The sequence below is a fragment of the Lissotriton vulgaris genome, chromosome 5 (assembly GCF_964263255.1).
Source record: "Lissotriton vulgaris chromosome 5, aLisVul1.2, whole genome shotgun sequence".
In the NCBI taxonomy this organism is placed as follows: domain Eukaryota; kingdom Metazoa; phylum Chordata; class Amphibia; order Caudata; family Salamandridae; genus Lissotriton; species Lissotriton vulgaris.
In genome coordinates this window covers 1,343,559,990-1,343,586,575 of record NC_141693.1, presented here as the reverse complement: position 1 = coordinate 1,343,586,575, position 26,586 = coordinate 1,343,559,990, and the positions used below count along the sequence as shown (strand labels likewise).

The following is a 26,586-nucleotide window of genomic DNA, read 5'->3' as shown; positions in this document are numbered from 1 at the left end:
AGCCCGATTGGAAGGCATCTAGTAGCTAGTTCTGCTCCAGATGTAGAAAGAGTTATCCCGTCGGGTAACGTCCCCTGAAGGCACAGCCAAAACATCCGAAGGGAGGTCCTTCCAATGTTACTCGGCAGATAGACAATGATAGATGTTAAGTAATATTTATTCAATACTGTTGTTTGCAAACAAGTTCACATTCCTTTCAAAGGATAGTTGTTCAAACCCAATGGTTTTTCAGACCCTTCGTTCAAACCCAATGCATTTCGGGTGAACCCTTCGTCAATGGAAATTATGTCTGAAAAGTAATGAAATGAAAAACTGCCGATGTAAAACAAGCTCATAGATGCATCAAGGGGTTTAGTGGTGATTGTGCAAAGCCATTCATTGTAGTGCATTGTAATGATGAGAAAATGAAGAGAAAAAAAATTGACCCGTGCAGCGTGAACCAAATGAGAAAAAATAGTGAAAAATGACATAGAAACTAGAGAAATATGTGTAAAGGATTGATCATACGTGACTGATCTGGTTTGACCAAAGTGAAATTTGTGACTGGAATGGAGTCAGTGATTCATAGCATATAAAACCTTCAAAAGACATATTAGTAAGCGGTACAACGTTCTTAAGGGCAAGCGAGTAAGGATAACTGCAAGAAAGAGTGATTCTTATTGCGAAACTGGCATAGACAGTGTGTTGCATGTAGGGAATTATGGCAACTGCTTGTGCGGATAGGACATGCGGAGGAAATAAAGTGCAATTATTAACAAGCAATCGTACTGCCATTACGGCATTCAAAATGTTTCCTGTGTTGGAAGACAAATGCATGTGCGACGTGAGTGAACGCAGAAATAGAAATAGAAAGTATCCTGGGAATGGAGCCCGGTGGAACTGCCACATGCACAAAGAATTAGTAGGAACTGATATATACATCACCATACAAAAATAAAAATAAAAACAAACATTAGAAAGGCGGGCAACAGTTTACGAAGAAGAGTGAAAGCTAACTGAATCAAAACAGGAAACTAGGTGTGAAAAAGGGGCCATCTTGAAATGGTCAATCACAATAACATTAAATAAGCTGAATTGAATAGATAGAGCAAGTGAGGGTAATAAAGAGGTAGAAAGAGGCTGCTACGAAGAGGGGGAAAAGTGTGTAAGAGAGATGAGAAAATAAGTGAAGGGAATATGAGGGAAGAAAGAGTGAACGGGAATAAACAAGGACACTTGGAAGAAATAAGAAATAAGAGGTGAAGGAGGTAGGGAAAGGTAATAGAGTGATATCGGAGGTTGAGACAAGGTGAAGTGTTGGAAATAGAGGGTAAACACCATTACCACCATTACCATGAGATAGAGGTAAGGCAAGTCATTTCGATTAAAGGATACACCTGAATTCAATGCAGTCGTTGAGTCCATTTGGTATGATGGTAACCAACAGTTTTGTCCAAAAGATTTCTCTTTGAAGAAGATGTTCATGATTATTTTGACCTTCACATATGTCCACAGTCTCTAGTACTAGGAATCGAAGTTGACTGATGTCATGCTTAGACTCCAAAAAGTTTGTGGCCACGGCAGACTTCTGGTACATGGTCCTGATGTTGCTCTTAAGTTGATTGTTGATGATCTTTTCTAGGACCTTTGATGGGAATGGGAGAAGGGAGACTTGCCAGTAGTTTTTCAGATTGCTGAGGTCGACTGAGTTTTTTTTGACTAGGTGTCTGTCATTGGCATGTTTCCAGGCATCTGTAAATGTTTCAGTGATGATAGAAGTGTTGAGTAGGGTGGTGAATTCCTGGCCGATCCTTTGGTTTTTGATGTTGAAGATGTGGTGCGTGCAGGGTCAGTGGGAGCTCCCGAATAGATGTATTTTATGGTGGAGGTTTGTCCTGGGTGGAGAGGATGTTCCAGGTGATCACTGTGCGGTCTGTGTCAGTTACGATGGTGGTGTATCTGTCGAGGAAGTCCGTAGGTGTGGTCTGGTGTATGAAGTTTCTGTATATTGTTGAGCTCTTGTTGTGGAAGAAGTGGGCGAGGTTGTTGCACAGCTCCTGTGAGGGTGTGGTTTTGTATTTTGCTGGCAGCTGGGCTAGAGAGTTCCTTAACAATGTTGGAGTTCCTTGATGTTGGCGTTGGTTTCGAAGTGTGTGGCAAAGGCTGTCTTCTTTGTTGGCCTCAGCAGGTGGTGGTGGAAGTTGGGGGAGGCCTTGAAGGCTGCCCTGTCGGAGGTGTCCTTACTGGTGTGCCATCTCCTCTCCAACTGTTTACTGTCTCATTTCTCTGTTCTGAGTTCTTGGGTGTACCTGCTGGCCTTTTTGAATGATTTTCACTGGATGTGGCTCTTGATTTTATACCATGCTGTCTGCACAATTGGTGATGCAGGTGTTGAAGTTTCTCACTGCCTGTTCGAGGTTGGTGGTGGTAGCAAGGTTGTAGGTGTTGAGGGCATTCGCCCAGCTTGTCCCTGAGACTTTGTCCCACATCCGGTTGGGGGCATTGGTCATCTTGTGGGTGGCAGTGCGAGGGCTAGAGATGCTGAATTGGACGATGAAGTGATCGGTCCATGTGAGTTCTGTGACATGGCTGAATTTGACACGGTTGCTGGAGTTGAAAATTGGGTCCCGCGCGTGTCCTGCGGAGTATGTACGGTCATGCACAATATGAGTCAATCCGAGGCCGCTAATACTGTCGAGGAGGTGTGCAGTGTTTTTTACGTTGCCGTCGGTCGCCGAGGAAGATGTAGTCCTTGGAGTCTAAGGCTAGCGGCGCAATGGAGTCTGCAATGGTGTTGCAGAAGCTGGAGTGTGGGCCTAAGGGTTGGTATCCGAGAGGGCCTCTGATGGTTGTCTTGTCGTCCGTGTGGAGCTTGAAGTAGAGATGTTCCATGGGAGTCGTGGTGTTGTCGGTGGTAGTGGTATCTATTGAAACATTATAAAAAATCTATTCTCTCTGCAAAATCCTCCTATTTTTCCCAAAAAATTCTTGATTCTGCGTCCAAGTCCAAGGTAATCTTTTCCATAGTTGAGGAACTTACCCTGCCAGACCGTGTCACCGCACAACCCTTACCCTCTCAGGGTTTGTGCGATTCTTTAAACTCGTACTTTCTGGATAAAATTGTTACCATCAAAAAAAACATCCCTCCTTTTTCCTCACCCACTCCCCCACCCCTGGCTCCTATGAACCCCTGTCGATTAGAGGTTCTCCCTCCCATCTTTCGGACGGATTTTATCTCTTTGTTACATTCGGTGAGTTCTGGATCTCCCAATGATCCCTGTCCCCCCCAAATCCTTAGAGATATTTTCCTGGCGTGTCCTGACCCTCCGCTGTTGTTACTTAACAAATCGCTTGCTACTGGCCTGGTCCCTGAATCCTTCAAACAGGCGGTGGTTGTCCCCATTCTAAAAAAGCAAGGGGCTGACCCGTCTGTCATGAGTAATTTTCGACCTATCTCTCTCCTCCCCTATTTGGGGAAAATCCTGGAGGCCTACATCACCCGCTGTCTCAGCTCATTCATCGAGAGCTCCTCCTTTTTGGAGGGGCATCAAGCTGGCTTTCGTCCAGCTCACTCCACCGAAACTGTCATCGTAGCGGTGATGGATGTGCTGAGACAGGGTGCCGATAAGAACATTGCCCAGGCCCTTGTTTTACTGGATCTGTCGGCCGCATTTGACACGGTCGACCATGCTATCTTGATCGACCGTGTCAATAATGCCGGCATCCAGGGTTTGGCCCTTGCCTGGATTAGATCTTTTCTTCATCAGCGCTCTCAGGCAGTTCACTTGTCCAACTTTTCTACCCCCCTCACTCCCTTAGTTTGTGGTGTCCCCCAGGGTTCTGCTTTGTCCCCTCTTTTATTTAATCTTTACATGCAACCCCTCTTGGTTTCCCTCCGTCACGCCCCTGTCACTATTCTGAACTACGCGGACGATCTTCAACTGATCTTCCCCGTGGATTCTTCCCCTTCTTGTTCCAACTTTCAATCAACCATGCTGGAGATCTCAGAGTGGATGCAGTATAGCCAGCTGAAGCTTAACCCTAATAAGACGGAGTTGGTATTGATGGGTGGGCCAGCCAATCCTTGGAATTCTAGCTTCTGGCCCCTCTCCCTTGGGCCTCCACCTTGCCCTGTCAAGTCGGTTAAGAGCCTTGGGGTCATCATTTCAAATGATCTGTCTATGAGACCTCAAATCAATGCGGTAACATCATCCTGCTTTTTCCATCTTTGCAGGATCTCCAAAATTCGTAGGTTCCTCACCACTGAAGCCCTTATTTTGGTTATCATGGCCTTGGTGACCTCACGCATTGATTATGCCTACTCCCTCTACGTAGGTATTCCGGTCTATCATCTTCACCGGCTACAGCTGGTGCAAAATCAGGCGGCTAGACTGGTATTCCATCTCCCAAAACACCAACACGTTACACCCCTGTTGAACAGTCTGCACTGGCTCCCGGTGGCCTACCGCTGTCAGTTCAAACTTGGTTGTCTGGTGTTCAAAGCCCTCATTGGCCAAGCACCTGCTTTCATTATCTCCAGCCTCCAGCGTTACACTCCTTCTAGAGCACTCCGACCTACTTCCCACAACCTTTTGACGATCCCTAGGTACAAAAGAAAAAAGCATGGTGGCTCCTGTTTTTCCTTTTTGGCCCCCACCTTGTGGAACCTCCTTCCCTCCTGCCTCAGACTATGTCCTCAGTATGATTGCTTTCGTAAATTACTCAAAACCCACTTTTTCAAACTAGCCTATTGAGCCCCTCACAGCACTCTCTCTCCCGCATTTGTCTTGAGCGCCATGAAACCTTTTGGTGACCGTGCGCGGTAGAAATGTTTTTAACATAACATAACATAACAGTGGTACACTGTTTGGCCTCTTTGTGGTTGATGGCTGTTCCTCCTCCCGGCTTGTTGTTGTGGTCTGAGTGAGTGATTTTATATCCATTCAAATCATGACCCTAGTGCCTATAAGGTAAGTGACTGCTTGTTTACTAATGCAATATAGCAAATCTGTCTTCAGTGGGTTTCCTGGAGCTTTTGGTCCCTGTGCCACTGCACCTACTGCACAATTCAAATCATGACCCTAGTGCATGCAAGGTAACTGCACTTGTGACTGCTTGTTTATTAGTAAAATATAGCAATAATCGGTATTCAGTGTGATTCCTAGACCTTTTGGTGCCTATGCCACTGCACTTTCTTAACCATTCAATTCATGACCCTAGTGCCTGCATGGTAACAGCACTTGTGACTGCTTGTTTAGTAGTAATATATTGCAATACTCAGTTCTCCGTGGATTTCCTAAACCTTTTGGCCCCTATGTCACTGCACCTATTGCACCATTCAAATCATGACCCTAGTCAGAAAATCGTTTATATCCAGTAATATATGTAATCTGAAAAATGCACAGTATTAGATGGAATACATAATTATTGTGTATCTAAACATAAACAGAAAAGCTTTAATAAAAACTGCCTTGAAACTCATCCAACTCTCCAGAATGAGTTGCCACATAAGTCTCAAATAAAGCATGTGCTTTGCATGTCAAATGGAAAAGCAAGCATTGTTAAATTGTGTTACAGTGTAGCTGGCTCTTTCCTGTTAAAAGATCTTGTCCTGTGTTAGACAGTTGATGGGCCCTAAACAGTGTAAATTGCCCAAGATCACCATGTCAGACTGACGCTGAAGCTGAAATGTGATTTTGTACTTAGGGCCATATGTATCAAGCTAATTATCATTCGCAAAGGCCTTTGCGAATGCTAATTAGCTAAATGGTATGTATGTAACATGTTTGATGCAAAATAAGGAATCGCAAAATTTGCTATTCCTTATTTTGCGATTGCACTTAAGGAATCGCAAATTTTGCGATTCCTTAAATGCAATGTATCATACAAAAAATATTCAAAAAATGCCCATAAGGATTCGCAAATTACCACCAACTTCTAGTTGGTGGTAAGATGCGAATTCTTTAAAAAAAGCTTTTTTCCAAAAACCCAAAGGTGCCATATGACGCTCATACATGCCCTTAGGGCATGTATGTGCGCTATATGCCCCCAAATGTCATTTTCAGGGTTGCAGCAGGGTGTTCTTGAGACACCCATGCACCCTTGAAAGAATTCCTAATTTGCGATTAGCAAATTGCTAATCGCAAATTGCCCCTTCATTCCTGGCCCATAGAAATGAATGGGTAATTTGCGATTAGCAATTTGCTCATCGCAAATTAGGAATGGTAAGGAATCGCTATTAAAAAGCGATTTTGTACATACATACCGTTTTGCGAATTCTAAATAGCGATTCCTTAAAAATCGCTATTTGGAATTTGCAAAACGGAACTATGATACATATGGCCCTATGTTCCTAAAAAGGCAGTTTCACAAAATAAATGGACTTACCAAATGAGACGAATTTTACAAAAAAATTGCAAATGTTTTCTGCAGCTAAAGAACAAGAAAACTTTTGATATGGCTATGTCTAAGATAAAAAAATAACAAAAGGGCACAAGCAGGCTCTATGGAGAATGTACGCTGCATTTCTCTTTCCTATAAACGCTTACTTTAAATTCAGCTGAAAGGAAAGTAAACAACAGGCTCCCACGAAACCACAGCTTGACATTTGAACTCTGTCTTTGAGTGCCCAGCAAATGTGAAGATAAGAACAAGATTTAAAGGCCTGTTTATTACAGAAAACGAGCTTGTGGAAGAATACTGTAAACACATCTTTAGCATGGGGAGGTACAAACTCAAGCTGCACAGCTTAAAAGCAAATAAACCAGCAAATGGAAAGGCAGCAAACGTGAGTTATAAACCACATAGACAATCAAAAGCCGCAGGCGAATGCATTCCTAGGTCAAATTTCTGAAAGTCCCTAAGATGTTTTTTCTCATAGCCTGACGCTCACGCTGTCTGGTAGGGGGTGACCTAAAAAGTGGCCAGGGCAATTGCCAATGGAAACTTCCTTTGTCAGAGTCCTATTGAGGGCATTCGTTATTTTCATGTAATCCTTTCTGTTCTGGTGGAGTTGTTAATTCTTGTAACCGCAAGCAAATTTTCATAGTTTCCCATGCTTAAATGACATATTTAATGTTTTTTATAATTTGTTTTTCTAGCACTAATTCGAATTAACTGCTTGTTTTGTAGGTTGAAAGACACTGAAGATATGGTTCAGTCGCTTAACTTGGAACTCCAAATGAAGTCTTCTGAATGCGGTAATGTAATAGTAAAGAGTATAATTAAACAATTCTTTTGCTAACCAAATTAGTTGAAAGATGTAGGTTGAAGAGTGTGGGTCCTAAAAATAACTTGCTTACTATTGAATAATCTGCTTAACATTTCTGTTATAGTTTCCATCTAAAAAATCAAATACAATACCAGATGCACAATATCTTACTCGAATGTTCTAGGAAAAGCTCTGGATAATTCACTCATTTGGCTTCCGACTCCTGTGGAATATCATGTAAATGTATCTTCTTGATTTAGACAATGTCTATGATGGAAATTTTGCCCAAAAATTGCCAACTAGGATTATTCCAGAGAGCCTGTTAACTGCCAGTTTAGTATTGCATCAGTCGTCAGTATTCTTTGCACTGACTAATGGTTGGCCTTCAGCTCCACCATTCCAGTGTTTGTCTTTCTGTTTCTCCCTTTTTTGACTTAGAACATTTTACCCTTGGTGATTGAAAAGTTCTAATAGCCTTATACAGACTGTAGAAAAGAAGGATCTGCTTTTATGGTAACCCCCACTTGTGGTATGTTTTTTTTTTTACTAGTCTTATTGGGAACCTGTCAATCAGGACCCCAGTCACTGTGCTTCCTCCCTAAATTTGACACAGTAAGTACTTTTATACCTCCACATCTGGCTACTGTTGCACCCCTTTACATCCCTAGGATTTGGTACTGAGGTACCCAGGGCATAGGTACACCAGGGTTCACTCATGGGGTGCAGCATGTATATGCCACCAATGAGAGGCCACTCAAACTGTGACTATAGGTCTGCCATTGCAGCCTGTGTAGGATAGTGCTAGCACCACTTACAACAGATATAAGTTTCCTTATATCACAGGTCACTATAACTATAAGTCATCCCTAAGGCAGGCCTTTCAATCCTGAAGGCAGGGTGTTGGATTATAAGTGTGAGGTGCCCCTGCATGAGCAGGACACCCCTACGAACCTTGGAGTCGGATCTCCAGGCTTTGTAAGTGCGGTCAGCCATTTTTATACATATATAGTCCATGCATCATTACGCAATGGCTATCTATATAGTGACTGTTCCAAGCCTGGGCATGTTTGGTATCGAACATGTTGGAATCATACCCCAACACCGTTACCCATGTTGGAGCTATGATTCCATGCACTGGAGGGCTCCGCCAGGAAGCCTCCAGTACTCCTGGTAACACCCTTCCACAGTCTTCCAACAAGCTAGTGCTGCTGACCACCCATGCAGGATTCTGCCCTACCACTGCTAAGCTGAGCTCATGCAGGGGCAGGTAGAACTATAGGTTTCTTGTCACAGGGAGGTGTGACCACCTCCCAGACAGGACTTAGTGTATTGGACTGGGGTGTGGCTCTTGCCATCGCCACCAAACTGCTTTGAAGGGCACATTCGGTGCCCTCCTTGTATACTCCAGTTGGAACTAATTCTGGGAGCCCTTTGCTCCTGCTCTTGCGTGAAACTGGACAGAGGACATAGGAGAATCCTCCCCTCTGTATAACCCCTCCTCTGAGAGGGACCCTGATTTGTCCAAACCCCTTTCTTAGTATATAAAAGACCTTACCTGTGGGTGAGTCCTTAGATTCGTCTTGGGACAAGACTCAAACCTGAAACACCATCACGCTTCGACCGTCATCACTCCTGCATCTTCCGACATCGGTGGGTATTGCTCTTCCGTGTCTCTTGGTCACCTCCAAATGGCATAGAGTCTGTCCCTTCTCCTTGCAAGTTCTTCTCTTCAAGATTTCAGCCTTGGATTCCACCAGACTATTGCACAGTCTTAGCCAGCTTCATCTTTACTGAAGTCCTCCATTGTGGTCTATGGAGGTTTCCGATGTCACTTCGCACATATGCACCCAGCTTCCGTGGTATAGGTATCCTATTTCCTGGGGTATCCACAGGTGGGGTAACTCTCCAGCCTTCTGGCTTGCACAGGATTTCATTAGGGTCCACTGGGAAGGGTCCTTCTTGAAAACTGCAACCGCAACTTTCTCATTGGCCTTTATTGTGTCCCCAGCTCTTCTGAGTCTTCTGGTCCAAGTCCCGACTTCGGTTGGAGTACGAATTCCACTTTCTTAGTATATGGTTTGGCTCCCCCTGGAGACCACTGTGTATTTGTCTTCCTTATCTGTTCACAATTGAAGTAATGTGTGTATTTGTGTGGATATCTCCGGGTTAGAGATATATCAATGTGTTAGTGAGTGTGTATAATGAATAGACATATTTTCATAACTACACTGCATGGTTCTTTTTCGTTAAACTCACACTACATTATTAGATCTCATAAAACAAGCAGCTTACACTCCACCTGGATTAAGACTGAGGGCTACTCTCCATAGCTACCACTTAGAGAGCTTTCTATAGTTATCTAAGACCACTATAATCACCATAAGGGTTGTCTGGCTTAGTGCAAGGTGCTTCACTTAAAGAGGTGTGCACCATATACTAAGCCAGCCTCCTACAGTGTTCTAACTGGAAACCTACCTTCTGCCTTTGTACCAATCCTTCAACAACATGCTACGATTATTTGTAGAACACAAATTATTATTAGGACCATAATAGCTGTCAACAAGTCTCTCAATAGTCCCGAAATCCAGGATTGTAGTAAAGAAAACTAGCTGCTAAGACAATTATCTGGTCAACCTCCTTCATCTACTATTTACTTTTATAAATTGTGTAATGTTTGTATATCCTTTGACAAAGTTCTATTGTCTGCATTGTTTGCTGAGACATAAGTAGAACAAGCAGTTCCACTCTCGACTCATACCCCTCCTTCAATGCCCGTCATCAGTCCAAGTACATAGTGGGCCTGCATTAGCGTCATTCTAATTGCACGCAGCTCTTCTTTTATTGCATTAAAACTGTCCTTTGTAGTGTCTTGAGAAATTTCCGTTAAGCTATCGGCAGCCATTGAGCAGTTCCCTTAGCCTGAACAAACGGCAGTAGGCTTCCAACGAACAACTGTGCCTCTTTAAACAACCAATAGTACTCTTGGGGAACATCATTCCAATTAGTAGTGCCAAAATATTCTGCATTTCTCTTCCTTCAATGATGATGTGCCAAAGTTGTTGGACAGCTCATGGGGGGGGGGGTTTCATGTATATCTGCAGATAACTTACGTTTGAATTTCCTTGGCGACCGGCTGTATCTGGAATCTTTCACGTGAGCATTACCCATGCGCGCAGTCAGGTGGCTCCATTCAGCTCGGCGTTACGTCGTCGGTGTTGTTAGCGCCAGTTATTATGTTGCGGTCACCTATATAAGTGCCACCCAGGCACACGCACATCAGTTCTTTAATTTCTTCTCCAGGTAACCTCTAATCCAGAGAAGAGTTATGCCTCTGCCTCTTTTTGTCATATTTTGCTTGACGATTTATCAAACAAAACGTTTTTTCTGTGTGTGAGGATGTCTTTTGGAAGGACCGGGTTTAATTTGTGTTGTTCCTGTCACTGCGCCCTGTCGGTAACTGATTCTGACCTCGTCTGCCTCTGCCATCTCGAGCACGAACACGACACAAAGTCCTGCTCAAACTGTCTGGCTATGGCTCTGATGACCTTGCAAGAGCAAGCTTTGAAACTCCTTGCCGCCCGGCAATTGACACAGACCATTAAGACTAGGCGGAGATTCCGTCCCGTTCGAAGAAGAGGAGGTAGCGGGTCCGCTCTAGGAGCCCCAAGTCCTTTTCTTCCCACTTGAGGTCTTTGGGACGCTCAGGGAAAAAGACACAAGAAGAAGAAGTCCTAGCGAACTTCATCTGCACCGCGACTGTCATCCATCGACGAATGATGCAAGGAGCACCAATGCTCTAGGCATGGTTCTGCAGAGACAGAACCAGGGTCAACTTTGCTCCTCTCGTGGTTTAAGGGAGCTGAAGTTACCCTGCTGAAATAAAATAGTTTGTGTTGTTTATTTGATCGGCAGACCCCTCTGGTGAGCCTTTGGGCCCGTTGGGTCAGAGGGGCCCCATCAGATTTGACGCCGTCGGCTCCAGCCACAGTGCTTGTGTGGCCTCATGTATCCGATCCCAGATTCGGGATGACGCTGGTCATGCTAATGCACCCTTCCCTGGCGTCGGATGCAAAGCTGGTAGCCTTCTTCACTGCCGGCGCCAGCCCCATCCTTATTCTCGGCAACTCAGAGTCGGACCGGTGTCTCTCTACATCAACTCCAGCTCCGGCAGAACTCGGAGGTTCTGTGTGGTTGCCTGGATATTTTGAGGAGGTTTCATACACTGGAGAAGATTGAGATGTATCTATGGACCCTTTAGTACACCAGGATGTTTCTGTAGAGCAGATGGACTGGTATGAGGAGCTTTGGGAAGCCAGTGGCATGCTCTCCCCACCGACTGTGGCTATGGAAGAGGGGGATTCATATGCCATGGGGGTAAGGAGGGCAGCAAAGGTCCATAGAGTAGAGTTGCCCTCTGTGCAGATCAGGACTAATCTCCTGACCGAAGTGCTTCAGCCTGGTGCTTCCACCTCCGAACCCCTATTGCCCTTTAAAGAAGCACTTACTGATGTCCTCCTAGGTACGTTGTCCTTTCCTAGCACAGGGGTTACTTTGAACAGGACAATTGCACGCCACCATCGCCCAGCTCTGGACAACCCAAGGTTCCTCCACCAACATTTAACCCCTGAGAGCTTGGTAGTGCAGGCTTTAACATCCCAGGGCGCGTTCCCTTCCGCGCCTCTGAATAAGGAATTAAAGAGGCTCGAAACACTTGGGAAGAAGATGATTTCTTCCACCAGCCTGGCACTGTTGTCGGTGACTTCCGCATGTTTATAGGGTTGTTTCTCACACTCCCTTTGCTAGACTGTTGCGCAAGCTCTGCTTCAGGTCCCGGGCTGTACTCTCCCAGACGGTAAAGTATGGGTGAGATACAGCAAAATTCACCATTAGGTGTGGCCTAGACACGATTGACTTGCTGGGCAGAGTGGTTTCGTTGGCGGTGGCCTTACGGCGCCACGCCTTGCTTCTCGGGTGATGTCCAGGCTAATCTAATAGACATGCCCTTTGACGCATCTTGTCTCTTCGGAGTGAAAAGTACTGACGTCCGTGTGCTAGGATGGTACCTATATAGGTGCCCGTGACATCATAACCTATGGTAACAACACCACTTAACGGTACGCAAGGGTTTCCATATCCAGCCTGACGCCTGGGAAATTCAACAGAAAGGAATCTGCAGCTAGATATTGTCTCTAACATATAATTTGTTACTGAAGGTAAGTAACTTGTTCGCTAATTCCAAGATTTACCAAAATGGGGGCATGCACGGTGACGACTCAGCAGAGGCCTCCCCAGGTCGGTGATAACTGGGTACACAGTGGTTCTCCACTCTGCCAAAAATGTTCAGTGAGGCTGGAGATGCCCTCACTGCATGTCGCCGTTATCGATTGTGGCTCTATAATTAACGTTACATCCTACATTAATGGTGCAGCTTCCTCTGAAACATAAAGAAACAGAAGTTAAGACTGTCTGGGGACTTACTGCGCTATCTAGCCAAGTGTAATGCACAATATTTTTATCCCATTTGCGTGTACACTTGTTTACTGCATCCTTACTAACATCAGTGCCATTCTATAAAGATATAACCCCACAGGAAAGTTCCATATCAGAATGTCATGGATCATGGACAAAAACTGATCCAGTAACTGAATCCTGGCTTACGAACCAAACTAGGGGTAAAGGATTTACTAAATAACTAGTACACTCAGTGGGCAGGCGTGGTACTCCTAAAAACCCTAAATCTAAAACCGTCTGGATCCATTCTACAGTAGTATGACAACCTGTGTTCGTCATTCCTGCTATCTCATCCTTAATGTCTTGTCTATCTGTAAGGATATACAACATTTCTGCTAAAGAGTAATATTTTGTGGCATTGTCTAAAATGTGTGCTACTTAAACGTGTTAGTTGCATTTGGGGCTTACTCCTACACATATAGAGTACCACAGCCTCCCTTTGTAGGGCCCGCCTTGGGAAGGGAGTGCAACAACTAGAGCGTCCCTTTCCCCCAAGATGGCGGCGGCGTGTGGCACAACCTGGAATTGGGTTAAAGATAAGAAATTGCCCTGTGACCTCCCTCCACACAAACATTCCGCTCTTGACTGAGGTGGACCGGGAGGCCACAGGTAAGAAAAGCACACTTTTGAAAGGAAACACAGACTTTGTGCAAAGTACAAAATATTTTTAAAAAGCTTGCGGATTGCGTTTAATAGAATTCAAAGTTCAGCCTTCCACCATATTACAATGTGCATTCATTAATTCACTTGTTTTAAAATAAATTCAGCTCAGTTCAGTCGATAACTTTATTTCGGTCACAACGGACCATAAAAGCACATGATTAAATATGTTCATACAACAACAATAAAGTTAATAAATAACATAAAACAGTACAAAGACAATCATATATTTAACATTAGCAAGTTAAAACTAAACATTTAGCTATCCCATCATAAAACCAGATTCAAAATTCAATATAGTTATCAACAATAATCATAAATTTCATGAGAAAATTCCAGCTATCCAGGTATATTCATACCTGGATACTTTCTTTTTAGCCGGAAAAAGAAAAGAAAAATTCTTTCAGCACCGGAGGTGATTATTTAAAAAAACTTCTACTTTTGTGCCACATCCCGTTTAAAAAATGCGAGACAGCAAAAACCATAGGGGGATGGGTATCATACTTTAACCCCTTCCATGCTCATGACGGAACGGTTCCGTCATGAGCGTCGGTTGGCCTGTGCTTATGACGGAACCGTTCCGTCATGGTTCCATAGCCCCAATGGAACGTTCAGCACAGCGCAAAAATTTGCGCCGCGCTGAATGGGTTAAAACTCTAAAAGCTTGAGAGCAGTGTCTAAAACCTAAGTTTCTACAGATCGGAATCACCCAACGTTTGCGTGATCCATAATATGCAACGCAGATGAAAAAGACATGATTTTCAGTTTCTAGCTTGTGTTTACATGCTGGACACTCAGTGTTTTTTTGGCTGTCCCATTTGCTTGTAAACAACATAAGAGGAAGAGTCCCTATCCTGAATTGCATATATAATCTCCTGGCCGATGATGGGTAGATCAGGTCTAGAAACTCTTCTTTTTTGTAATCCTATTTTACTCTAAGAAACTCAATTGTCAAACGACCAACTGTAGAACTTGCGTGAAGAGATAATAGATTATGGTGCCTATAATGTCGAACCAAATCTGCCCTAGTTATTGAAGTTTTTTTTTTTTTTTTTTTTTTTTTATAACAAGGGGTGGTGAGGGACAGAGTCTCTGAATTAAACAGAATACTCTCACCCAGTCAAGAGATCAGGGCTAGATCCAACACCGTTTTTTAGCTCACTGCACCATCCCAGTTTCAGAACCTGGCTGTATGCAAATTAGTCTGTTCCTGTCCCAGTGCATGATGGGAACAGGGCAAACCAAACTACAAAAGCCAATTCTTACACTGGGAAGGAAACAAGCTACCGGGGACCGGTTTCTGGCATTTCAGCCTCTTCGGCCCGGCTTGCTTGAATCCTGATGGTGCAATGAGCAAGGGACTCACATCTGAGTATACCCTTCCACGCTTAGGGTGGACAAAATTTTTTTTTTTTTTTTTTTTTTTTTTTTTTTTTTTTTTACAACAAGGGGTGGTGAGGGACAGAGTCTCTGAATTAAACAGAATACTCTCACCCAGTCAAGAGATCAGGGCTAGATCCAACACCGTTTTTTAGCTCACTGCACCATCCCAGTTTCAGAACCTGGCTGTATGCAAATTAGTCTGTTCCTGTCCCAGTGCATGATGGGAACAGGGCAAACCAAACTACAAAAGCCAATTCTTACACTGGGAAGGAAACAAGCTACCGGGGACCGGTTTCTGGCATTTCAGCCTCTTCGGCCCGGCTTGCTTGAATCCTGATGGTGCAATGAGCAAGGGACTCACATCTGAGTATACCCTTCCACGCTTAGGGTGGACAAAAATTTTTTTTTACAACAAGGGGTGGTGAGGGACAGAGTCTCTGAATTAAACAGAATACTCTCACCCAGTCAAGAGATCAGGGCTAGATCCAACACCGTTTTTTAGCTCACTGCACCATCCCAGTTTCAGAACCTGGCTGTATGCAAATTAGTCTGTTCCTGTCCCAGTGCATGATGGGAACAGGGCAAACCAAACTACAAAAGCCAATTCTTACACTGGGAAGGAAACAAGCTACCGGGGACCGGTTTCTGGCATTTCAGCCTCTTCGGCCCGGCTTGCTTGAATCCTGATGGTGCAATGAGCAAGGGACTCACATCTGAGTATACCCTTCCACGCTTAGGGTGGACAAAAATTTTTTTTTTACAACAAGGGGTGGTGAGGGACAGAGTCTCTGAATTAAACAGAATACTCTCACCCAGTCAAGAGATCAGGGCTAGATCCAACACCGTTTTTTAGCTCACTGCACCATCCCAGTTTCAGAACCTGGCTGTATGCAAATTAGTCTGTTCCTGTCCCAGTGCATGATGGGAACAGGGCAAACCAAACTACAAAAGCCAATTCTTACACTGGGAAGGAAACAAGCTACCGGGGACCGGTTTCTGGCATTTCAGCCTCTTCGGCCCGGCTTGCTTGAATCCTGATGGTGCAATGAGCAAGGGACTCACATCTGAGTATACCCTTCCACGCTTAGGGTGGACAAAAATTTTTTTTTTTTTTTTTTTTTTTTTTTACAACAAGGGGTGGTGAGGGACAGAGTCTCTGAATTAAACAGAATACTCTCACCCAGTCAAGAGATCAGGGCTAGATCCAACACCGTTTTTTAGCTCACTGCACCATCCCAGTTTCAGAACCTGGCTGTATGCAAATTAGTCTGTTCCTGTCCCAGTGCATGATGGGAACAGGGCAAACCAAACTACAAAAGCCAATTCTTACACTGGGAAGGAAACAAGCTACCGGGGACCGGTTTCTGGCATTTCAGCCTCTTCGGCCCGGCTTGCTTGAATCCTGATGGTGCAATGAGCAAGGGACTCACATCTGAGTATACCCTTCCACGCTTAGGGTGGACAAACATTTTTTTTTTTTACAACAAGGGGTGGTGAGGGACAGAGTCTCTGAATTAAACAGAATACTCTCACCCAGTCAAGAGATCAGGGCTAGATCCAACACCGTTTTTTAGCTCACTGCACCATCCCAGTTTCAGAACCTGGCTGTATGCAAATTAGTCTGTTCCTGTCCCAGTGCATGATGGGAACAGGGCAAACCAAACTACAAAAGCCAATTCTTACACTGGGAAGGAAACAAGCTACCGGGGACCGGTTTCTGGCATTTCAGCCTCTTCGGCCCGGCTTGCTTGAATCCTGATGGTGCAATGAGCAAGGGACTCACATCTGAGTATACCCTTCCACGCTTAGGGTGGACAAAAATTTTTTTTTTTTTTTTTTTTTTTTTTTCTTTTTTTTTTTCTTTTTTTTTTTTTACAACAAGGGGTGGTGAGGGACAGAGTCTCTGAATTAAACAGAATACTCTCACCCAGTCAAGAGATCAGGGCTAGATCCAACACCGTTTTTTAGCTCACTGCACCATCCCAGTTTCAGAACCTGGCTGTATGCAAATTAGTCTGTTCCTGTCCCAGTGCATGATGGGAACAGGGCAAACCAAACTACAAAAGCCAATTCTTACACTGGGAAGGAAACAAGCTACCGGGGACCGGTTTCTGGCATTTCAGCCTCTTCGGCCCGGCTTGCTTGAATCCTGATGGTGCAATGAGCAAGGGACTCACATCTGAGTATACCCTTCCACGCTTAGGGTGGACAAAAAATTTTTACAACAAGGGGTGGTGAGGGACAGAGTCTCTGAATTAAACAGAATACTCTCACCCAGTCAAGAGATCAGGGCTAGATCCAACACCGTTTTTTAGCTCACTGCACCATCCCAGTTTCAGTACCTGGCTGTATGCAAATTAGTCTGTTCCTGTCCCAGTGCATGATGGGAACAGGGCAAACCAAACTACAAAAGCCAATTCTTACACTGGGAAGGAAACAAGCTACCGGGGACCGGTTTCTGGCATTTCAGCCTCTTCGGCCCGGCTTGCTTGAATCCTGATGGTGCAATGAGCAAGGGACTCACATCTGAGTATACCCTTCCACGCTTAGGGTGGACAAAAATTTTTTTTTTTTTTTTTTTTTTTTTTTCCAACAAGGGGTGGTGAGGGACAGAGTCTCTGAATTAAACAGAATACTCTCACCCAGTCAAGAGATCAGGGCTAGATCCAACACCGTTTTTTAGCTCACTGCACCATCCCAGTTTCAGAACCTGGCTGTATGCAAATTAGTCTGTTCCTGTCCCAGTGCATGATGGGAACAGGGCAAACCAAACTACAAAAGCCAATTCTTACACTGGGAAGGAAACAAGCTACCGGGGACCGGTTTCTGGCATTTCAGCCTCTTCGGCCCGGCTTGCTTGAATCCTGATGGTGCAATGAGCAAGGGACTCACATCTGAGTATACCCTTCCACGCTTAGGGTGGACAAAAATTTTTTTTTTTTACAACAAGGGGTGGTGAGGGACAGAGTCTCTGAATTAAACAGAATACTCTCACCCAGTCAAGAGATCAGGGCTAGATCCAACACCGTTTTTTAGCTCACTGCACCATCCCAGTTTCAGAACCTGGCTGTATGCAAATTAGTCTGTTCCTGTCCCAGTGCATGATGGGAACAGGGCAAACCAAACTACAAAAGCCAATTCTTACACTGGGAAGGAAACAAGCTACCGGGGACCGGTTTCTGGCATTTCAGCCTCTTCGGCCCGGCTTGCTTGAATCCTGATGGTGCAATGAGCAAGGGACTCACATCTGAGTATACCCTTCCACGCTTAGGGTGGACAAAAATTTTTTTTTACAACAAGGGGTGGTGAGGGACAGAGTCTCTGAATTAAACAGAATACTCTCACCCAGTCAAGAGATCAGGGCTAGATCCAACACCGTTTTTTAGCTCACTGCACCATCCCAGTTTCAGAACCTGGCTGTATGCAAATTAGTCTGTTCCTGTCCCAGTGCATGATGGGAACAGGGCAAACCAAACTACAAAAGCCAATTCTTACACTGGGAAGGAAACAAGCTACCGGGGACCGGTTTCTGGCATTTCAGCCTCTTCGGCCCGGCTTGCTTGAATCCTGATGGTGCAATGAGCAAGGGACTCACATCTGAGTATACCCTTCCACGCTTAGGGTGGACAAAAATTTTTTTTTTTTTTTTTTTTTTTTTAGTTATTGAAGGGCATGCTACATCTGGAGTTTTCCAAAGCTCGGGCCTTCCTATCCTACTGCTAATTGCCTTAATGTGGATAAGCCACAGTGTTTTCTTGCTACTCATAGTTACCCAAACCTCCCTTCCCGATTGACGTAACGTGACTGGACACTAGGTCCCCGTCTATCCCAATCACCCCAAGGCTGACCTCTTCTCTTTTAGTTGAAGATGGGATTATTGGGAATAGGAGGGTAGAAGTAGGTTAGGGGAAGGGACTGTATTTGCTTTGCGTATTCTCAGTTCCTCTACCCCCAACGTTTTTTACCCTGCTGCTCGTTGTTGTATCATTAGATACAGCATTATCACTAATGAAAAATTTCCTAGCTAATGTAACGGAAAGTTTCAATTCTATTAAGGACTCGGAGGCGAGGATTATGCCTTCTTTCTCCAATTTATTCACAACAGCGAAGGTAGAAACAAAACTACATTTCCCATGAAACCTTGGGAAAGTGTAGTTAAACAAGAAATCAGCAACACGTGGCAACAGCCAATGGCATACACAGTCAATGTCCAATCAGGGTCCTGGAAGCCCCTACATAGTCCTTTCACTGTGTCCTCTCTTCCTCTTTCTGAGCCCGTAGACAGCCAGCCATCCATTCATCAGGCGTCCTGCTTGTTGGAATCCGAGCCTGAGGACAATAGGAAACATATTACTAAAGGAAGCACTGAGGGAGCTTATCCAAACAGTGCAAGAAGAACCAAGTAACATACAAGAACGTCATAGTAAGCTTAGAAGCATATTACACACAAGTACATCATAATAAGCAGAAAAGCATATTACTTACTGACATACGGGGAGGGATCTCCTCCAGGAGCCAAGGGCGGGATAATCCTCGCCTCGGAGTCCTTAATAGAATTGAAACTTTCCGTTACGTTAGCGAGGAATTTTTTCATTCTATGTCAGGACTGGAGGCGAGGATTATGCTTGTTCAAAGCTTGCCCACAACTAGGTTGGCCATATTCAAGATCGGTTTAAAATAAAACCTCTTGAACGTGGAATCCGAAGACCAGTCTGCCGCGTTGAGGATATCTTCAAGCCGAGCACCGAGACTAAAGGCCTTCGAAGCCATGGCACCCCTCGCAGAGTGGGCCCCAAACTGGCTAAGGTTGATGCCTGCTTCCTGCATCACCCAACGAACCCACCTCGCAATGGTGGGGGAAGAGACCGCTTTAAAGGGTTTCCTCAGAGAAATGAGAAGTTGTCTCTCTCCTGGAGGACGGAGATCCTCTGTGGCTTCCTCATAAGTTTTAAGGCAGTTCACCACACAAAGTTTGGGAGAGTCCACAAACTGGGGGTAGGAAATAGTCCTAGTATGACACTTCGTGCCTCGAAGCAGCGTAAACGTGACCCCCTCCGGAGAAAAAATCCTGCGGGAAATATCCAAGGCCCGCACGTCTGACACTCGCCTACAAGAAATGAGGCACAGGAGCATAGCCAGCTTCGCCGACAGCTCTTTCCGTGAAAGATACCTATTGTGCGGCCAGGACAAGAACAAATTAAGCACCACGTTCACGTCCCAAAGGGGAGAATAGCGGGGCTCTGGGGGCAATGACAGCCTGAGGCCACGGAGCAAACGGCAGACCAACGGATGCTCTCCCACAGGCGCCCCCGCCACGGGGAGGTGACCGGAAGAAATAGCCGACCGGAAAGTGTTTACAGACTGGTAGGCAAGGCCTTCGGAGGCCAGTTGGGCCAAGAAATTGACTACATGGACTACGTCCGAGCCCAAGGGATCGACACTCCGTCGCAGACACCAACGAGTCCACCGGAGCCAAGCCGATCGATATCTCTTGACAGTGGAGTCCGCCCACGCTTTAGAGATAAGGGACTCAGCTTCTCTCGAAAGGCCAGGGGTTTCCCAGCGACCCCTGAAATCCGCCATGCCACTAGTTTCAGTGACCCTGTGGACACTAAGGGGTAAAGAGAGCCGTTCGGGCTCAGAAGGAGGGAGGGAAAGAGGGGGAGTAGGATTGGAAAATCCCAAGAAAGTTCCAGAAGAACTGGAAACCACACTTGAGACCTCCATAGGGGGGAGATCAACACCATCTCCGCCGCCTGTCTGCGAACCTGCGCTGTCACTCTCGTGATCATCGCAAACGGAGGGAACGCATACCCCTGTTCCGTACTCCAATCCTGGAGAAACGCGTCCGTCGCAGCTGCGAGGGGGTCTGGCCTCCAACTGAAGAACCAAGGTATCTGGAAATCCAGTCTGGAGGCGAAAAGATCCACTGAGAAAGGACCCCAAAGGTCGTTCAGACTCTCGAACACTGAGCTATCCAGGCGCCAAAAGGCTGGAGTCCTGGAAGTGGCTCGATTGGTAGTCCGCCTCCGAATTGTCCTGGCCTGGGAGGTACTCCGCCGTGACCGAGACCTGATGATCGAGGCAATACTGCCAAAAGCTGGCAGCCAGATCCGACAGGGCCTTCAACCTCGTGCCCCCCAAATGGTTCACATACTGGACCGCCGAAATATTGTCCATCTTGAGGACCACACAAGACTGTACTAAATCTTTCGTCCAGCACCGCACTGCGAAGGACCCCACCAGAAACTCCAAACAATTTATGTTTAACTTCTGTTCTTTGGGTGACCACAACCCGCCTGTAGAAAGGTCTCTGCAACGAGCCCCCCAACCGAGCCTGCTGGTGTCGGCCTCTATCACCATGTCCGGAGCGGACCCGAAGATAGCTCTCCCGTTCCACGCCTCCATATGATCCAACCACCACCGGATCTCGGCCCGAGCATCCGCGGACAAGCTGACCTTGTGGGAGTAGGGGTACCCCTTCCGAAGGAAATGACCCTTGAGGCGCTGGAGAGCCCGGTAGTGAAGCGGGCCCGGGAAAATAGCCTGGATCGAGGCGGATAAAAGGCCCACCACTCGAGCCAGATGTCGAAGGGAGATCATGGGCCTGGCCAGAACACGCCGCAACTTGTGACGAATTTTGGTCACCTTCCTGCTCGGAAGACTCAGCGTGGAAACCGTCGAGTCTATGACGAATCCCAAGAACGTAATGTTCTGTGTTGGCCGCAAAAGCGACTTCTTCTCGTTTATCACAAACCCGAGATCCTGAAGGAGAGACAACGCCATCTGCAGGTGTTCCACAAGGCGGCGCAGGCAGGCCGCCATCAAGAGGAGATCGTCGAGGTAAACGATCATCCGGACACCCCTGGACCTTAGCAGTTCCACCGCCGGCTTGAGAACCTTGGTAAAACACCAAGGGGCAGACGAGAGACCGAAGGGGAGAGACGTGAACTCGTAGGACTGGGATCCCCGGAGGAACTGAAGGATGCGCCTGTGCGGAGGAAAAATCGGAACTACCAGATAGGCGTCCTTGAGGTCCAAGCGGACCATCCAATCGAAAGGTCTGAGGAGGTCCCTGAGAAGGTGAATCCCCTCCATTTTGAAATGGCGATAAACGAGCCATTGATTGAAGTCGGAAAGGTTTATCACCGGTCTTTTCCCCCCATCGGTCTTGTCGACCAAGAAGATGTTGCTTACAAAACCTCGGGGTGCAGAGAGGTGCGAGTAATGGCGCCTTTGCGGAGGAGGGAGGAAACTTCCTCGTCCACAAGGAGGCTGTCCTGGGCGGAAAACTGTATGGGGCGAGGTAACAAGTGTTGAACCGGAGTCCCCTCGAACTCTATGTGAAAACCCCTCACTGTTTGTAAAACCCATGCATCGCTTGTGATCGACAGCCACACCTGAAAACACTGCGCCAACCTCCCGCCTATGCCTTGTAGGGAAGAAGGGAGAACTCTCACCTGGGCTAGATTGTGAAGCTCCTCCACTATAGCCTCGTCCTTTGCCCTTTCTTCCACGAGTGGGGTAGAAATTTCCAAACCTGGACTGGTCCTGATAGGTTCCGGAGCCTTTTTGAGACGTCTGACGTTGTTGCTGGCGACCGGCCGAGCGGCCCCGTCCTCGGCCGGCCCCGCGAAAAACACGAGGGAACATTTTCTTGATAGTTGATTGGGCACGGTCCAGTGACTGGAAGGTATTCACAAATTTACTGAGCTCTTTTACAAAAGGTTCACCAAAAAGGCCTCCTTTGGCAACAGCCCCCGCCTCCGAATCCGCCAAATCACCCAGCTTCGGGTCGATTTTAATAAGAAGCAATCGGCGGCGCTCTGTAGACAGCGCACAATTGGCGTTGCCCATAAAAATCACCACACGCTGTGCCCAGCCCGAAAGAGTCTCGGGGTTAATGATGGACCCAGATTCCTTGGCTTCTTCGGCCATATCTAGTATTTTGGTGATCGGGCCCAAAGCGTCAAGGAGCTTATCCTGGCACGCTCGCCGGGATCTATCAATGCCCTTCTTAGGATCTCGAATGAACTTTTGAAGAAAGGTGCCCATCCTGGAGTCGATTTCAGGGGTAAGGGACACCTTATCATCAAGGGAAGGGCGCGGGCACTCCGCCCACAAACAGTTGCGAGCCTCCTTCTCAAGAGGGCGGCGGATGTGGGCAGCTACATAGGCCGCTACTTTATCGGCCGGAGACCACTCTGAAGACCTAGGATGGACGCTATTGTTGGGGTCCAACATGTCCGCTGTACTAGGGGGCTCCTGTGACGCCCCAGGGACCGGGGCCGATGGGAGGGTGGCCGGGGCCGGAGAGGTAGAGGGTAGAGGGTCCGATGCTGGGGAAATGGGCTGAGGCCTGCTGGCCATAAAGGCCTGACGCAATCTATCGAAAGCGTCCCCCTCACCGCCAGAGTCACAGAAACGTTTAGGAGGGGGGAGCCAAGAGAATCTTGGGAAGTGGAGGGCTGGGGTGGGGCAGGGACTAGCTGCTGAGAAAGGTTCGCAAAAGCCTGGTCAATCTGGCGTGTCAACCTGTCTTCCAAGGGGGAAATGGCTTGGTCCACCGCCCTATAGACAGAAGTATCCACTGCCTCATAAAAGGCGTCTCCCCAGGGCATGCCAGCAAGAGAGTCCGCCTCTTCATCCTGATATTCGTCGTAGTACTCCATTGGGGAGTCGAAAGGGAGGTATATCCCTGGCCGGGACGGGAAGGCTCAGCAAGGCTGGGTGGCTGTAGGAGAGTAGGGTCTGCAATCCTATGATCACCCCAGATTTTTGCTTTTTGCTTCACTGGTTTACGACTTCCCTGGCTGTGGGCCTGCTAATCAGACCCACAGCCTAGCTGTTCTCTCACTAAATTGACACGTGTACCTTAGGTGCATATACCAATTGGTACTGGGCCACCTTATCAGACCCTGTAACTCAGGGCATAGGTGTACCCAGGGCCTACCAGGGGCTGCAGCATGTATTATGCCACCCCTGGCTGGCCATCTAAATCTGACACAACTGGCTGCACGACAGCTGGGGCAAGGTGGTGTAATCACCCTTTGCTTTAGATATAGTATTCCTATATCTAACCCTAAAATGGACACATATATTCCTATCAGTCACTCCTATGGCAGGCCTTATCAATCCTGAAGGTAGAGTGCTTGGAATTATGTGAGATGGTGCTCTGGCATGAGCTGAGCCCGTTTGCAGCTTGCGGAACCAAGTCCTAATAGCTGTTCCATGATAACGCGTACCATATACTCTTAAGTGGATTATAATCCTCGCGGTTATTTGCCAACTCTGGTATCGCTTTATCAAAACATGTCGAGTAAGGTGTCATACGAATTGGAATACTAACCCCTCACCAATTCTGGCGACGGGGTTAGCATTCCACCCTTCTAGAGGGACACGACATGTATGTAACTGAGAACCCCGATCTCCCTAGGCCTCCTGCTCCTAACCTTAGGGTTCAGTAGTGTAGTCCTAGCGATCCTGAAGCCTCTGGATCTTGTTACTTATCTGCTAGTATTTCGCATTCCACTTTTAGTGTATATGGTTTTTCGTGCCCCTCGGGCATTTGTGTAAATTGTGCGACTTAAAGTATTTTTTTAAGAGTTTTGTTGTGTGCTTAGCTCCCTGACTCATAAAGAGATCAGGGTAGACTTGTTGTGAGAAGTTGGCCTGATATATAATGTTCACTATTCTAGTGAGCACTTTGTATCAGTCCAAACAACACTTATGGTGATTGGTTGTAAGTCAACCTTATAAACCAGCTATCCTAGTAGCGTGGATATGAGCAGTCTTCGGGCTAAACTCTAGAGGCCGTGTTAAGCCAGCTGTTATACCATCACATATACCCCTTGAACACCAAGTGAAAGGACACCACACAAGTGTTATGAAAATAAACAGTATATTTATTTAGATCACAACAGCCCTGTACTCTTTATGAGGACAGGGTACTAAGCACACAACAAAACTCTTACGAAAATACTTTAAGTTGCACAATTTACGCAAATGCCCGAGGGGCACGAAAAACCATATACTATGGATGTGGAATGCGAAATTACTAGCAGGTAAGTACTGTACTAATAGGCTTTGGAATCGCTAGGACTACGTTACTGAACCTTCTGATTACTAGTAGGAGGCCTAGGGGACTCGGGTGCAGAGTGTGCACTCTCACGCGGGATGCGGGGCAAAGTCTATGGGAGCTAGTAAAGGTAAAGTTAGTGTTCTCGGGCGAACCCGATAAGGTAGGTTGAAAACGAAAGTGGATCTGGACACTTGGATAGCGAGGCTATGCTGGGGCACCGAAATGCCGAAGTTACCTAGCCCAGGGGCTGCAGCTGCATAGGTCTGAAAAGACGTCGGGAATCCTCGTTGACGAACCAGGAGCCTGAAGAAAGAAGTTGCTGGCAGGCGACCAGTGAAGGTTGTTCGAGTGATCCAAGCCTGGATCGAAGATGGATGACACCTGAAAGCAGAGGGGACTAAGTTCTTAATCACTAGCCAGTGATTGTGTGGGCACCAGGATGGCACCGGGCGAAGTCACCTCGACCAGGTGAGTGGGCGACGCTGGGCTCTGCAGTCTCACGGACCAGGAGGCGTTGTCGGTGACCAGGATGGAGGTGCGAGCTGTCCCACGATGGTTGATGCTGTCGAAGTCGCTGGACCCAAGATTGGGGCAACAAGTCTTGGCAAATTCAAGCCCACGCGGTGGACCTAAAATGGCGTCTGGAGTGGACCAGGAGGGTCCGGGTGCTCCTCTTTTTGGAAGGGAGCAAGGGCCAGTCTGGAGCAACCAGACCAGCAGAGTTGTCGTTGTTGATCGTCGTCCGGGAGGCCACAAGCCAACGGGCTAGTAGCCAGACAACGCGGTGAGCAGCCAAAAAGCAGAAGGGCCCCACGCAGATCGTGGAGATGCTGGGGGGCTGGACTTCGGTGCTGGAGCTGCTCAGGGTCGGGGCTTCTCGGACCCCAAAGCACTCACCAGAGGATCCCTCGGCGGTTGTGCTGGATAGAAGTCGTGCAGTTCTGATGATGGCCGGTCCCTCGAGGTCTCGTCGCACCTACGGTTCTCAGCTTAGCTGTAGAGGTAGGTAGAGGTCAGAGGTGCCAGGGAAGCCGGGTCTCGTCGAGCTGGTCAGTCGGATTCCTGAGGAAGGACGTGCAGCAAACCGCAGAGTTCTTAGATGGTGCCTGCGGGTGCAGGGTGACTACTCCTTAGCCACAAGGGAGAAATCTTGAGAAGAGTCGAGAGTTCCTTTCGTAGAAAGTAGTTTCTTGATTCAAAGATGATCTAATTTGGAAGGGTCCCCGCTCCTGCCTTTATCCTAAAGAAAGGGGTGGGTACGCGACTAGGTCCTGCCCTAGGGGTGGGACCAAGAAGGGGGGTGGTTACACCCCTCTCCCATGCCGGGCTTTCCCCAGGCCAGGGGCTGGTGTGCCCCTGGAACTGGTTCTAGCCGGCAGATGCGTAGTGAGCACCGGGGTGCCACTTGCAGTCACCTTCCTGTAAAGCCCTGCCTACCCAGGATACACAAAACCCTGTCTGGGATGGTGCTAGCACCGCCCCTGACAGGAAACCCTTTGTCCAAGCTCTCCTCGCTGGAAGGACTCCCAGCAGCAGGAGGTCAGACTCGTGTCTGTGGTGGCAGCATCCATTTTGTGGAGCTGAGGCTTCAGTTAACTTTAACCGGGGTTCACAGTTACATACATGTCGTGTCCCTCTAGAAGGGTGGAATGCTAACCCCGTCGCCAGAATTGGCGAGGGGTTAGTATTCCAATTCGTATGACACCTTACTCGACATGTTTTGATAAAGCGATACCAGAGATAGCATTTAACCGCGAGGATT

The 26,586-nt window shown here is 46.9% G+C and overlaps 1 protein-coding gene across 1 annotated transcript in view; it reads left to right on the top strand.

Annotated features, from left to right (window-relative positions):
* SYCP1 (synaptonemal complex protein 1) overlaps positions 1 to 26,586 on the top strand; it is a 5,090,281-nt gene that overhangs the window by 1,531,551 nt on the left and 3,532,144 nt on the right. Inside the window, exon 13 of the mRNA XM_086919665.1 lies at positions 7,111 to 7,178. Coding sequence (XP_086775791.1) covers positions 7,111 to 7,178 — 68 coding nt within the window. The remainder of the gene's footprint in view (positions 1 to 7,110; positions 7,179 to 26,586) is intronic.